A 13,580-nucleotide genomic window follows, 5' to 3' on the forward strand; every position below is an offset into this window, starting at 1 on the left:
ACATAAGTTGACTTTCAAACCACTGGGAACTTGAAGGAAAGGAGGGGAAACACAAGTGGGTGGCAGGAAAGGGCTGGAGGGAGAAACCTCCCTCCCCCACCTCCAGAGAATGCCCATACAGGTCTAGGGAAGCTCTGGTTCCTGACCCCTCTCACCCCGTCCAGGAGTGGCCAACACAGGAAAGCAGTTAGCTTCACAGGGGGTTCCTTCAAGTGGGGAGGGGGGACAGGGGACATGCTGTAGAGGGATTAAAGCAGGAACAGCCCCTCGGATGGACAGAGCATATCATTGGGACCCCATCAGACCTGCAGTAACCGAGAAGGAAAACTTCCTTTTCAAACAGAGGGGCTCTAACTGAAGGTGTGATTCCCCTCTCCTTCCCCCTCAGCCCTCTCTTCACGGTGGGGATGACACGTGCCTGTACATTCCTTGAATTAAACTACTCAATCCTCCGCAAGATTCCTTCTCACTCTGGAGGTGGAGAAGGGAAACAATGTGGGGAGGGGACGGGAGGAGTGGGGAACAGCCTGGAAAGCCCAAGCATTTCTAAGTAATACCAGTCATTGCCTTGAGTTTTACAAATCTCCAGCTCCCATGTTATCTCCGCTGATAAAATAAAAATCCAACCAGGTTAACCTGATACAGACAATTTAATGAAGATGCTCGATCCTTGCACTTCATGGTACTTAGGAACAAATGAGAAACACTTCAGATGACTGTGCTCACAGTTATTCCTTGACCCAAACAAGCATTTCTAAAGTCATCGGAGGGGCTCAGAATCTCTTTCATCCTGCCTGGGAGACCTGCCCTCAAATTACGCGGCTCAGTCCAAGTGTCAGGAGGGCAAACAGGGACGGTATGAGAAGGGAGGGGGCAATGCTAAAAGCCTCTCTGACTCCTTTTTCTATTCTACTCATTGGCTTGTAAGGAGAAGAAGATTATACCCGATTATTCCTTTCTGGAATGGGAATTCTCCACATCACCTTCATCCTTTAACAACCTCATTCCCCAAATGGGCCTTCCATCCTCAGACTTCCCCTACTGGCTGCCTCCTTCCCTGCACACTGATTCCACAGTGGGACAAACAGGGCAGACTTCTCAGGGACCAGCGAAGGGCTGGTGTGAGCACAGGTGGTGCAAAGAGGAACTGAGCAGCAGATGGGCCTGAGGTTGGCCAGAGACCTACTCTGAGCCTTGCTGACCCCGCTGATGAAACATAGTAGGAAGTTTCCTGGAGATTGTCTCCCATAGGGCATTAGCACAACCCTCTGAGTCCTCCCATCCACATCCCTCCGGGGGCCCACTGCTCACCTTGCATTTGAAAGGCTTCACGTCAGAGTGGACGATCATGTGTGCTTTGAGGGTCTGTTTCTGCACAAAACTCTTGTAGCAGAGGTGACACTGGTAGGCGCGAATGTTGGTATGGATCAGCACGTGTCTCTTCATGTTGGCCAACAGAGTGAACTCCCGCCCACAAATCCCACATTTGTGCTCCTTCACACCCTGGAGGGAAGCAAGATTCCAAAAACACTGTGGTTAGCAGGTAACATGCTTTCATCAGAATTATAGTCTTCATTTTTTCTTCGCCACGCAAGACCGTGAAGAGCTTGGTGACAGATGTTGAGTCCCAAATGGTGTGGCATTAGCTTTGTTAACTGCTGTTTTCTTGAAAAGTGTTGATTACATAATCTTTTTTGTTTTCTGAAAACCATGAACTAAGCCAGACCCTTAGAGGAAAGGAAAGCTGCTGCTCTTGTTCCTGCTGCTACAGGGCTTAATTCTACAGTAACAGTTCTGGGGATTAATAGGATTTTGGTAAGAGCACTGTGGAATGATATGTGAAATGAGTCTATAATCCACCTTTCATGATAATGAAAAAATAAACCTTCCTCAAGTGATAATATCATTTCTCATATGAAAACCAATGTTTTCTTGCATCCTCATTAATGGACTTGAAAATCGCAGATGAACAATTCATATCCACACTTTGATAAATTACAACTTGATAATCACCTCTTGAAATAGTCTCCTGGGCTCCCACAGGTCACAGTGACCTCTGTGTGATTTGGCTATGGTGCCTCTGCTCAGCTAGCTTCTGTCCTATAGAGAAATTTGGCAGAGGACATCTTTCTGAACTAGAAAACAGGACAGAAGTAGACTTTCTACTTTCCTTGCTATTTATGGAACAGTGTTTGAATACTTAAGCATCAATGCCCTCAATTGAAAGCACTCCCAGGGACTCGTAGCAGAAGTAGAATATTAGCTATTCCTGACTCACCAGTGCTTTCCTGAAAAGGCCTTTGCAAGCCATCTTAACACAGAATGACTTTTCAGAAGGAAAAGAGAACCATGGCATTAAAACTAAGGTTGTTACAGGATTATAACAAGTTGTTTAGCTAACAACTGTATCTTATAAAACACATATTATCTGGTATCCATAGTGACCTAGGGAGAGAGGAGTTCCAAGTTTAGCTCTGAGTCTCTCTGCCTATATGTCCATTTCTTTAATGTGGGACATGATAAGAAAATATCATTCCTCAGTTTTGGTGAGCCCATGGCACCCAAGGGTGAGTCCAGGACTCTGCGTAGCCATTTATTGGCTAACTTTAGCCAGGTCTCATGGCCTCTCCTGGTGATGGCTCCCTCATCTCAAGATGTGGTGGAGGCTCATGAGAATCAGGGACTCTTTCCAGCTGGAATACTCTTGAGTCTAGATGATTGTAGGTGAGTCTGAATTTATGCGAACAAAGAGACCTAAATTTTAATGCCCTCCTAAGAAGATGAATTTTAACAGTGTGTTGCATATTCAAGCCGTGAGTTTAAAATTTTGAAATTAATAAAAATTATGTTCTTGATGGTTTTAAACATTACTTCAGCATATTTCTTCTCAAGATTGCCTCTACACTTGTCTATGATTCTGTTGTCCTACGACCAAAGAGAAGAATCTACTTATCGATGTTTTTGGAATTCTCTAAAGAGAATTCTGTGTCCCAAGTAAAATTCACATGTAGGCTGGCCTAGAACTCAAGTGAATGGAAGGCTGGACACAACTTGGGGAACAAAGGAAGCGACTGTGTCACTAACAGGATCAGTGAAATCACAAAGAGGAGCCTGTGAGGATTGTTAGGAGTGAGGGGTGGACAAGGGGAACACTTGACAGTAGCAGTCAAGAGCTGGAGTCCCAGAATCTCGGTGACTGCCCCATGCCTCAGTGCCTTCTTCTGCAAATCTGGAGTAGAGATACCTGCAGGTAGCTCTTAGAGTTGTTGAAGAGGATTAAATGAGAGGTAAAGCAGCTGGTACACAGCAAGTGTTCAGTAAATACTACCTCTCACTGCTTGCTGACACTGTGAATTAAAATGCGTTTTGTTTCCTAATTCAAATGAGACATTTCAGATACCAGGTTGTTTTGTCCATTTTTAACTTCATTTTCTACTATCTTACAGAATTTTTATATGTTCTAAAATGTATCTTTGACTCCTTTTCCACACATGTAGGAGCCCCTGAAATCAGCCTATGGTCCCCTTCGTGGCTGAATCTCAGTACACGTTGTTGAACCTGCCAGAGAGGAGTTTCCTGCCAAATGCAGGTGCCTCCTCTCTGGATGGTATCTACAGGTGCCTTTTGTAGGGCGGGAGCTGTTTGTGTACTACCCACAAGGCAGCCACACATTTTGTCTCTGCTGCAGAGCCAAAAAATGCCCACATTGTGCCCTAACCTATCAAATGAAACCCATTATGCCAGAGTAGAGATGTTATCTTGGCTGGGCAAAGTCCTCTGCTGACCTTTCTGAATTAAAGAGTGCTTTAGAAACTTTGGCTTACTAGAAGTCTCTCCTGCCAGGAAAACCTCTTGAGGTCAAAAGTGTGAGTGGAGAGGTCAGTGGGGCAAAGCTCCCCTTTCGGAAGCTCAAAGGAGACCTAAGTCAGCTTAGTTGGGTAAGATTTCAGGGACACGACTGGGGCCTTGCCTTAGTACATCCTGCATGACTCCAGAGCTCTGGTTGCAAACTAGGCTGAACCTCCATCCTTGGGCCTGTATTTTCCCTTAAAGACCTGAGCCCAGGGAAGATAAAACCAAAGAAAACAGAAGGATGCTCTTTCACTCCTCCCACAAAACAAACCACAGGGCACTGCACCCAACTAGCCAAAGGCTCTACTACCGGAAGGACAGGCCTTGCTGGACCCAGAGCCATGTGCATATGAAGCAGTTCTCACAGCTGAGGGAGAAAACAACCTAAAACAGCCACTGCTTCGGCAGCAAAGGACCAAGAGAAGTCCCTAGAAGAAGGCTCTGAATAGTATATCCCGGGCACAGAGCCGGTCTTGGGTAAATGAGGTCTAACGCCACACTCCTGCTAGTGCCCTGGATGAGGTTTACAGAAACCGAATTTCAGGGGTTGTAGGAGGCTAAGAAGCAACAGCACAAGGAACTGTTTCCTTCGGCCTTCCTCACCCTCCTTTCCGAACTGGCCGCATTCTTTATTTCGAGGCCCGTCTTAGACGCTAGAAGGCTGGATAGCAAAGGACTTGCTTGCTGCTCTCCTCAGCGCCCGGCATTTCAAGGCGAGGAAGGAGGAGAGGACTCAGGGAAGCAGCCCCGGCCCAGGGTTGCCCCGCCCTCGCATCCCAGGTGCACCGCGGCGAAGGTCTCCTGGCCCCGCCCTCGCAGGGCTCTGCGCCTGCTCCCCAAGCTCCCGCCCCAGGCCCGCGGTACCTTGTGGGTGAGGGAATGCTGCTTGAGGTGGTGGGGCTGCACGAACTCCATGCCGCACTCGGAGCAGATGTAGGGCCGGATGTCTTTGTGCTTCATCATGTGGTTCTGCAGCTGGCTCGGGTACTGGAAAGTCTTGTCACACTCGGAGCAGCTGTACTGGATGGGGCCCCGGTGCGTGGTGAGGTGCCGCTTCAGCTGGGCCAAGGTGGGGAAGTCGAGGCCGCACTCCACACAGATGTTCTCGCGCCCACTGGCGTGCTTGGCCTCGTGGGCCTTGAGCTCGCTGGGGTAGGCGAAGCCCCGGCCGCACACGCGGCAGTTGTGAGGCTTCACCTCGCTGTGCTGCATCATGTGGCGCTTCAGGTGGCTGGTCTGCGTGAAGGCCTTGTGGCACACCTGGCACTTGTGGGGCCGCGTGCCCTGGTGCGTCAGCATGTGGGTGTGCAGATGGCTGAGCTGCTTGAACAGCTTCCCGCAGCGGGTGCACGCGTGCGGCTTGATCCCACTGTGGCCCAGGATGTGGGTGACCAGGTTGTACTTGGAGGTGTAGGACTTCTCGCAGGTGGGGCACTGCCAGCGCTTCTGCGCCCCACCCACGTCCACGTAGTAACTGTCGTCGATGCGCACGTTCACGTCCACCCTCTCCACCTTCTGCTTGGTCTCCTCGCTCTCCCGAGGCCCGGCTTTGCGCGGCAGCAGCGCTTCGGGGGGCTGCTTGGGCAGGAAGGTGTGCCGGCTGAAGGGGAAGGGGGAGGCCGAGGGCATGAAGAAGGGGAACATGAGGCCCGGGGGGACCTTGGGGTAGTAGGGGTAGGGCGTGGGCAGGAACGGAGCGGGGGTCGGCTGGGGCCACACGGCGCTGGGCTTCACGGGCTCCTGCTTGACGGGCTTGCCCCCCAAGTGTTCTAGGGTGCGGTAGAACTGGAAGCCCACGTTGCACAGGTCGATCATTTGCGAGTCATACTTGGGGCGTGGGGGCTGCGGGAAGAGCAAAGAGAGATTCGGAGGGCCGTGGTTTTTGCTCTCCTCAGAGTGGAGGGCGAGAGGGGCTTCTTCCGCAGGGTGGTTATAGGGCATCTTGGTGGGCATGCTCTTCCGTTTCCGAGACCCTCCTCCTTCGAAGACCCCCGGGAATCCATCTAGGTGTCCCGGAGGAGGTTCATACCGAAATTGGGAAAAAGGCCCCCGGAGAGCTTCTGGGAAGGGGTGTCTTTGGGGAGCTTTCCCTCGGGAAACCACTGGCTGCAGGCAGTGGGGAAAGGAGGGGGCTCTCTTCACACCCAAATTGAAATGCACATCCTCATCTTTGATCATCTTCATTTCCTTCTGCATCCTTGGCAATTTTCCTTTAAAGAGAAAGAAACTGTTTAAAAAAGAGTCCCTTTTTTCCCCCGAAGGGTTCTGGCTAGATATCAGTACTACTATTATGAAGAGTGATGCTTGTTTAATACTGACCCTCACTTATCCTAGGACTGTTTGGAGTATCACTGGTTTCCCCGCCACCTTACAAACCCATTACTAACGTGTAAAGCCCTGGCCTCCTGCAGTGGGACCCTAGAGGTCCAGTGCAAATCCACAAACACAATCTTAGCTGGGGGTTGGGGGGCGTTGGAGTGCACTGGATTGAGAAGAAACCTGGGAATTCAACCAGCCATTGTGCCCACTTAAGATGAGAGTACAAAAAAAAAGAAAGAAACGAAAAGAAAGAAAATTGAGGGTAGCAAGGCCCAGATAGATGAAGTGGCATGCTCAAGCCCACAGCTGCTCAGTGCAGGAGTCAGAACGGGGATGCATTCTGATGTGGGTTTTCAGCCTGAGATGGAATTGTCATCTGCTAGTGGTGACTTACATGTGTCTTTGGGGTTGTTTCTGTTCTGAAGGAACCAATTTCCCCTGCCCCTTCCTGTCTTGGGGGCCTTTGCTGCTGGAGGATGGGGAGTACTCAAGTCCATGCAGGTGAACAGATTTGCCTGCTTAACTCGGATCTCAGATTTTCTGAGTTACCCACTCCAAGCAAGGTGTGCTGCTGGGGTGTATCAAATGGATGGGGTCAATGTGATTAATAAAGGCTAAAAGCCAATGTCACAAAGTCATCTTGGCAACTTATGCATTTTCTTTTCTTTTTTTAAATTTTATTTACTTATTTGAGGGAGAGAGAGTGTGAGCAAGAGCGAGCACAAGCCAAGGGAAAGGCAGTGGGAGAAACAGACTCCCTGCTGATCAGGGAGCCCGATGCGGGACTTGATCCCAGGACACTGGGATCATGACTTGAGCCGAAAGCAGAGGCTTAACCATCTGAGCCACCCAGGTGCCCCAACTTCTACATTTTCGTCTTCCACCTGGAGCAACCTCAGGTGAAAATTTTGAAGACTGAATCTCTAAAACTGCGCTTGTGTCTCCTCTTTCACAGGTGTCAGCGTAAAGCTTGGCTTTCGGTGAGTCCTGAGGTGCATGACATTTCCTTGCTGAGCCGGTTACTGCGTCCTGGTGGCTACATCAGGTATGTGTGGGAGAGCCTGTGGGCTGGAGTCTAAACCAAGGGCTCTGCTTCCCTTCACATGTCTCCTTGCCATTTTTCTACACTCCTCATGTGGATAGTGGTAGAAAGAGCCAAGTGGCTGACTCCACGTTTCCAGTGAGGGCCCTTTGTACACAAGTCCTCTGAGCTTGAATGGGATGCTTAGGGCCCTGGCCCTGTGAGAATGGCTATGTGCCAAGCAATGTAGGGTGAGGGTCCCAGGGGTCAGAGGGCCAATAGCTTCTAGTGATTTTCTTCAGTCCTTGATGAAGCAAATGCAGATTTGCAAGGACCTGGATATTCCCACATGTGTCTTCATGAGAGGTTTGAAAATTGTAGCACAATTAAAACAAAATAGGCCTTTTTATATTGGAATACCAATTCCATACACAGACGATCCAACTGAGAGAAAAAATATGTGCCTTATTATGTGAATATTGGGGCATTACTTAAAACTGTTATAAAAATCATCACAAAATGAATAAATAGTATCTATTAATCTTTGATTTGTATTTATGTGGTGGGAAGATAGCCCTGGTTTGTCTTCTTTCCATGGATTTGGGGCTTAGTAATTAAGAGCAAGACCTTGCTTGTTTAGCAGAAGGAAAGCTCAGCCCTGTGTCCCATCTTTCTTCTGCTTCCTAAAATTGTTACCGATAGGTCTTCTACCACTGCTGACTCAAGGACCAGGCACCTGTAAGGAGGTGAAGAGAGTAGCAGGAGAATGAATATCTAGCTTTATGAGATCAGAGAATGCTGCTCTGCTGTTGACAACACCGGGGCAAGGATGGAGAGGGCAGAGGCTCTTGGATGGTTTTCCATGTTTACTAGGTCTCGCCTTGCTCTTCAGCAGGTCCTGATCCCTGAATTCGCATGCAGTTATAGAGAAATCTGAGATTTTGTTGCTTCTATAAAGATAATTGGCTTTCAGATAAGGTTAATGCGTCCTATTGAAATAGAGGGGGGAAATGGCAGCTCCGTTCTCTGAACTTCATTTTGGCCATGGTTGGTTGTATACCCTTTGTGGAGAGAAGATTCTATTTGCAAAAAGGCTACTCAGACTGGAGACAACAACTCCAGGCTACGTATGACTGTAGCAGACCACGGCAGAGCCCATCCAAGTGCAGACGGGTTCTGTCTGTTTTATTCTGATCTGATTTAAAGAGGCAGTGATTCCTACTTCATATAAGAGGGCTTGATTGGAGAATTAGTTAAAAAAAAGGGGGGGGAGAGAGAGAGAAAGGGATACAGAGAGACATCAGAGTATGGACCAGAATTTACTGAGGTTTTAATGTATTTTATTATTAAGAAGGTATTAGAAAATGCATGGCTAATGATGTCTGGTGTCTTTATACCACGTGTTACATCTTATTCTTCCACTTAGTGGAAATGAATGTTATCACTAATTTTGAAACAAAAGGTGTCTGGTATATACACATTGTTATTGTCTCTGTTTAATATTTTTGGTTTTAGTTGTGACATAGTCTAATTAAGTCACTTTACTGTATTAGAAGTGACATTTTTAATACAATACTAATTTCAAAAGCATATTTATTTTTAGTGTTTGCATTTTATCACCATCAACCTAGTAAGGCAAAGAAACATTGCTGAACAGAGATGATGTGTTTTTAAACATCAGTGGCAGAATTGTGTCCCCAAATGCAGAGATTATCCATATGTACATTTTCATTTCCTCCCTATTTTAATATTAAAATTTCCCCCAGTTTCTGACTTGTGTGTATACACAGCCCACCCCTAAAATAATAGTGTGCCTGTTCTAGAATACAATCATTAATTCAGGAGCTTTAAAAGGCGTTGAGATCTGTCCACAAACATTTTCCCAGAACTTTAAAACAGCAGTCCCTTCTGCGTAAAGATCTTAAGGGACACTGCCGGTCTCTACAGAGGTCAAGGAGAACTGGATCTGCTTCCTCTCGGCTATCTTGAGAGAGAAATCAGCTGTAGCTGCTGCTAGTTATTAATATCCCTGTCTTCTGAGCACAGGGTGCTAAGGAGAAGCCCTAAGGGGTAAAAGAAAAACACAAAAAGCAAACTCACTGGGGATGGGGCATGTTGAAGGGAAGAACAGGGAAAGGATGTCTTCCCCAGGAGGTAATTTATCTTAAAACAGTCAACTTAAAACTCTGAGTGGCCTCTACAAAAATATTAACAAACTCCTAGAAAACCTCAATGTGTGCCACCCCCAGATTCCCCTCTATTTCTAAGAATAAGTCTGCAGGCATCCATGGCAGATAGAGATTCCCATTCACACGGCAAGAGAGATCTCAGAGCCTCAGTAATCTTCTTGGCCAAGGGCAGGGGGTGGGGGAGCTGCATGCCCTCCCCTGGCCAGTAACCCGTGGCTTCTCCCAGAAAACTGGCATGTCGTAAGACTGTTCCCCACCAGCATGAGCAAGACAATACGCAAAAAACCCCTGAAATTGTAAAGTAACCACCTATGGGATAGTTTGGAGCCTTGCTTTGGAGGCTGAGGGTCTGGATTTGAATTCTTTGTGTTAGCAGCTGTGAGCAACTGAGCAAGTTAATTTTGGGGCTCAGTTTCCTTGTCCAGGCAATCGGGGTTGGGATACCCCCAGTGGGTTGTTGGAAACTTAAAATAGAGCATGTATGTGAAAGTGTGTTAAACACTAGGCAGCGTGGTGCTCTTGAGGGATAAGAAAGAGTGGCCAGGAGGGGAGGATTGCTGTCGTGATTAGTAGATGGATGCTGACTGAGAGCATCTCTTTTCCAAGCTGAAGCTCTTGGTCAGCCTCTGTGTCTCTGCTTTGCAGGTCAAAACATAGACTTGACTCATTCACCCTGAGTCGATCTTGTCATAGCAGTGGATATGAACCATACTAAAAGAGGCCAGCGGGTGAGGCCAGGACATGTGTATTCATTCAGTGTGGAGATCAACATTGAGAATACTCCCCCATCCCTTCTCTATCCTTTCCTACTATGGAGATGGCTCTGGGCCTACATTAATAACAGATGGCTTTGGTGAGTGGGATTGGGTGGTCTCATAAGCTATTTCAGCCAGTCTATGGGAAGCTGAAGGATTGCCCCCAGTCAGATATCAGAGGTCATCTTCCCAGAGACAGGAGGCCCTGTTTGTCAAAACCCAGGTCTCAGAAACTTAGGACAGTGCTGAGCCAACAGTGGCAAACCAACTCTTGCAATTCCTGCTAGACTGTGAGGGTAGGGACTGGGTCTGTTTTGTCCACCACTGCATTTCCAGTGCCCAGCATGGTGCTTGACACAAAGCAAGTGCTTAATAAACTGCTGTGGGATGAGAGAAGGAATGTAAATCTCCTGTTTTTAAAGTCTCCACACGGAACTTTTAAATGTGTACTTTTATCTTACTTTAGACTGCAGATGACTTTTTGAGACATCCCTAATTAGAGCATGAGCACTCTCATAAACTCTCAGGTAGTTATTGTGCGAAGAACTTGTATGTACACCTTGTGTGTGCTATTGCTTACCCTCCTCAGTTTCCAAGGGCTACGTTCTCTGCACTGATCGGCGAATCAGGGTAAGCCCTACATCCTGGCTATTTCCAGGATGGAAAGTATATGGAAACTAATGCCAGGGAGCCATCCTCAAAGTGCCACAAGGTTCTGCAACCCAGTCGGAAAACAGATGCCTGAAAAGGCCAACAGGCAACAGTGAGTTGAAAGACCCTTGGGGGTGCCTTAGTGGCTCAGTCGGTTAAGCATCCAACTCTTGATCTCAGCTCAGGCCTTGATCTCAGGGGCATGAGTTCAAGCCCTGCATGGAGCCTATTTAAAGAAAGGGAGGGGGACCTGGATCAAGAAAGTGAAACATAGACCAAGACGAAGTAGTCACCCTGCACTCTTACAACCATAGGAGATGTTTGGGAAGGTAGTAGCAGTCCACCTTTTGTAGTGTGAGGTAAAGGTGGAGGCTTAGAATAATCATAGATTTTCATTGCCATGGGCAGAGAACGTCCCTGACTTTCTTCCTATACTCAATCACCAAGGCAAATAGACTGTAAGTCAGGAAGCAAATAGTTTGAGGAGGAAAATATTGGGTTGATGTGTTAGAAGAATCTGGGACTTAAGATGTCTTCTTTCACAGGTATTTTCCACAAGAGTTAGTGATGAGGAAATAGGGAATGAAAGGATTTTAAAAACAAAAATAAAATCTCCTTTCAAACCATAAGGACCAATTAGAAATATAAGGCCTAAGATGAAACATTTAGTTTGGGGAAAAAAAATTCTTCTAATAATGCCCTTTAATCAGGAATTCACCTACTGCACCAAAATATAAATATTCCCCAGATAAAATTACTGGTATTTTGTGGTTCTCACTTGAATCGAAGGTCATTCCGGTAAATGGTATCAGAAGAGTCATGGTGAGTCAGCATGCCAGAGGCAGATCTGCTTATCTTGACTCCATAACACTGATTTTTATTCATCCTGAAATTCATGGAAGAATATTCTCTCACATTCTTTATTCCTTGAAGATTTCCTCATTTCATTGGAAAATGTTGCATCTTACTATTGGAGACAGTGGCTTTCCATTTAATTTGAGAGAGTGGCATTTTCTTATGCGGTCTACCTGCAGCTCTGCTCTCCACAGAGATGGAAGCATGGAGGAGGTGGGTGTCGAGGAGACATTTAAGAATAAACAACAGTGCTAAGAGAAGCAAAGGGTAGCAAGTTGGAGGGAAGGTACCAGGAAGGCAGGATGGGAGATACATGGACTGATTACTAACCTCTCTCTGTTCATACACGAAGATTTTGTTGTAACGTTCCTCCAAAGTGGGATTTTATTGGATCACCTGGTTCTTTGTGAATTTTTGATAACAAAAAGAGACTTCGAATCTTAGAATTAAACATTGTAATAATGGAACGTAATTGTCTTAATATATATGTAGTTGTATTGCTGAGTTCTTCCTCTGTATATATTTGGCAGATTATGATTCAGTCTTGTATCCCTGTAGTTGGCAGGAATAGAAGGGTCTCTGTATGCAGCTGGCAGATAAGGCGATATGTTCTAAAGAAAGGAATGGTCTGCCTTGTCACTCCCTGGATTAGGGGTATACATAAGAAGAGGTAACCAGATACCTGGTAGCAAGACCCCAGGTAGGGCCCTTCTGGATGGCCTCGTGGCCCTATTTAATTTATAAACCCAAATTCCTCCCATTTTGTTATAAAAAGTAATCTGTCATCCCACAGCGTGGTGGTCAGAAAATATTAATTGGTGATAAGACCTATTTACATGTAAAATAGTTAATCGAACTCATGTAATTTTTAAGTTCCTAAATATCACCAAGACATAAAGTCAAGTTTAGTTTTTCATTGTTTAGATTGTCCATGCTGAGTATGCATGCACACCATATATTTTATATATACACTAAGTAGGTCTTACTAAAACAGCAACAGATTCAGCTACTAACTTGCATAGACTAAACAGATGTGGGGGAAAAAATAAATAAATAGAGGTGGGTTTCATTTAGGAGAGTGCTTGGTGCCTAAGTCAAGTTTCTGGAAAGCAGGAGTGAATATAATTACTTGAGCCCTGGAACAGCTGCTAGGGTGTTGGGGTTATCTCTGCCCTCGTGACCCATTTAAAGGAAGGAAATGAGCTGGAGATGTGACTTAGCAGTTTTCTTTCCCAACACTGAGAGCTAATATGTCTCTTGTGGATGGAGCTATAACTGGAATGGTAAAATTTTTTCCTACTTTCTTTTGGGGGAAATGTCCTTAGAATATATGTCAGTTTTTTTTTTTTGTTTGTTTGGTTTGGTTTTTTGGTTTTATGTTCATAGATGAAGTAAACTTGATATGCTCCCTCCTAGCTAAGCAAATATATGCCTGCATATTAGAAAGCTTCATTTTGTCTATCTCTGGGAATGACAGCATATTCTGTTAGGAAGGCCTTAGAATGAGTAGCTAATGCCAGAAAATATGACCCTCTGGCAAGCAAGAGTGGTAAGAATTAACACATAATAATAGCCATCTGTGGAAGGAACTTATCTTAAAAGTATAACTCAAGGCTGTATTTTTGGGAGAGAGGTGTGAGGAACTGTTTTGTATCTTAATTGTGGTGGTAGTTACACAACTCTATTTGTCAAAACTCCTAGAACTCAAATGAATTTTACAGTATATAAATTAAAAATAAGTTTAAAAATATAAAAGAAACATACCCCAAAATGCTACTCTGCACAGTATTATAAAAAGAGTAACTGAGGATATTTGGGAAATATCAGTCAAGGCGAGCAGACTCCACCCTCTAATCAAGTCTTATCTTTGGAATGCATCCAATAATATGCATAAGGTATATGAAGAGGGGAACTCGGTTACAAGTATTTGATGATCTT

The 13,580-nt window shown here is 45.9% G+C and overlaps 2 protein-coding genes across 7 annotated transcripts in view; one reads left to right on the forward strand and one right to left on the reverse strand.

Moving 5' to 3' along the window:
* PTCD2 (pentatricopeptide repeat domain 2) overlaps positions 1-13,580 on the forward strand; it is a 233,511-nt gene that overhangs the window by 122,795 nt on the left and 97,136 nt on the right. For both annotated transcript variants that reach the window (XR_008957623.1, XR_008957624.1), the window contains one exon: positions 7,127-7,216. The gene's annotated coding sequence lies outside the window, so the exon portion shown is untranslated. The remainder of the gene's footprint in view (positions 1-7,126; positions 7,217-13,580) is intronic.
* Positions 1-13,580, reverse strand: part of ZNF366 (zinc finger protein 366) — a 69,199-nt gene that overhangs the window by 15,307 nt on the left and 40,312 nt on the right. For 4 of the 5 annotated variants that reach the window (XM_057307436.1, XM_057307435.1, XM_026498812.4 and 1 more), the window contains 2 exons: positions 4,717-6,062; positions 1,312-1,503 (listed from right to left, as the gene is read on the reverse strand). In XM_057307436.1, the coding sequence (XP_057163419.1) occupies positions 1,312-1,503; positions 4,717-6,048 (1,524 nt within the window). In that variant the 5' untranslated portion in view covers positions 6,049-6,062. Of the gene's footprint in view, positions 1-1,311; positions 1,504-4,716; positions 6,063-11,565; positions 12,522-13,580 lie in introns of those variants that run through there. The other variant, XM_057307434.1, reaches the window with a different exon arrangement.

The sequence above is a fragment of the Ursus arctos genome, unplaced genomic scaffold, assembly GCF_023065955.2.
Source record: "Ursus arctos isolate Adak ecotype North America unplaced genomic scaffold, UrsArc2.0 scaffold_5, whole genome shotgun sequence".
NCBI classification, from domain to species: Eukaryota; Metazoa; Chordata; class Mammalia; order Carnivora; family Ursidae; genus Ursus; species Ursus arctos.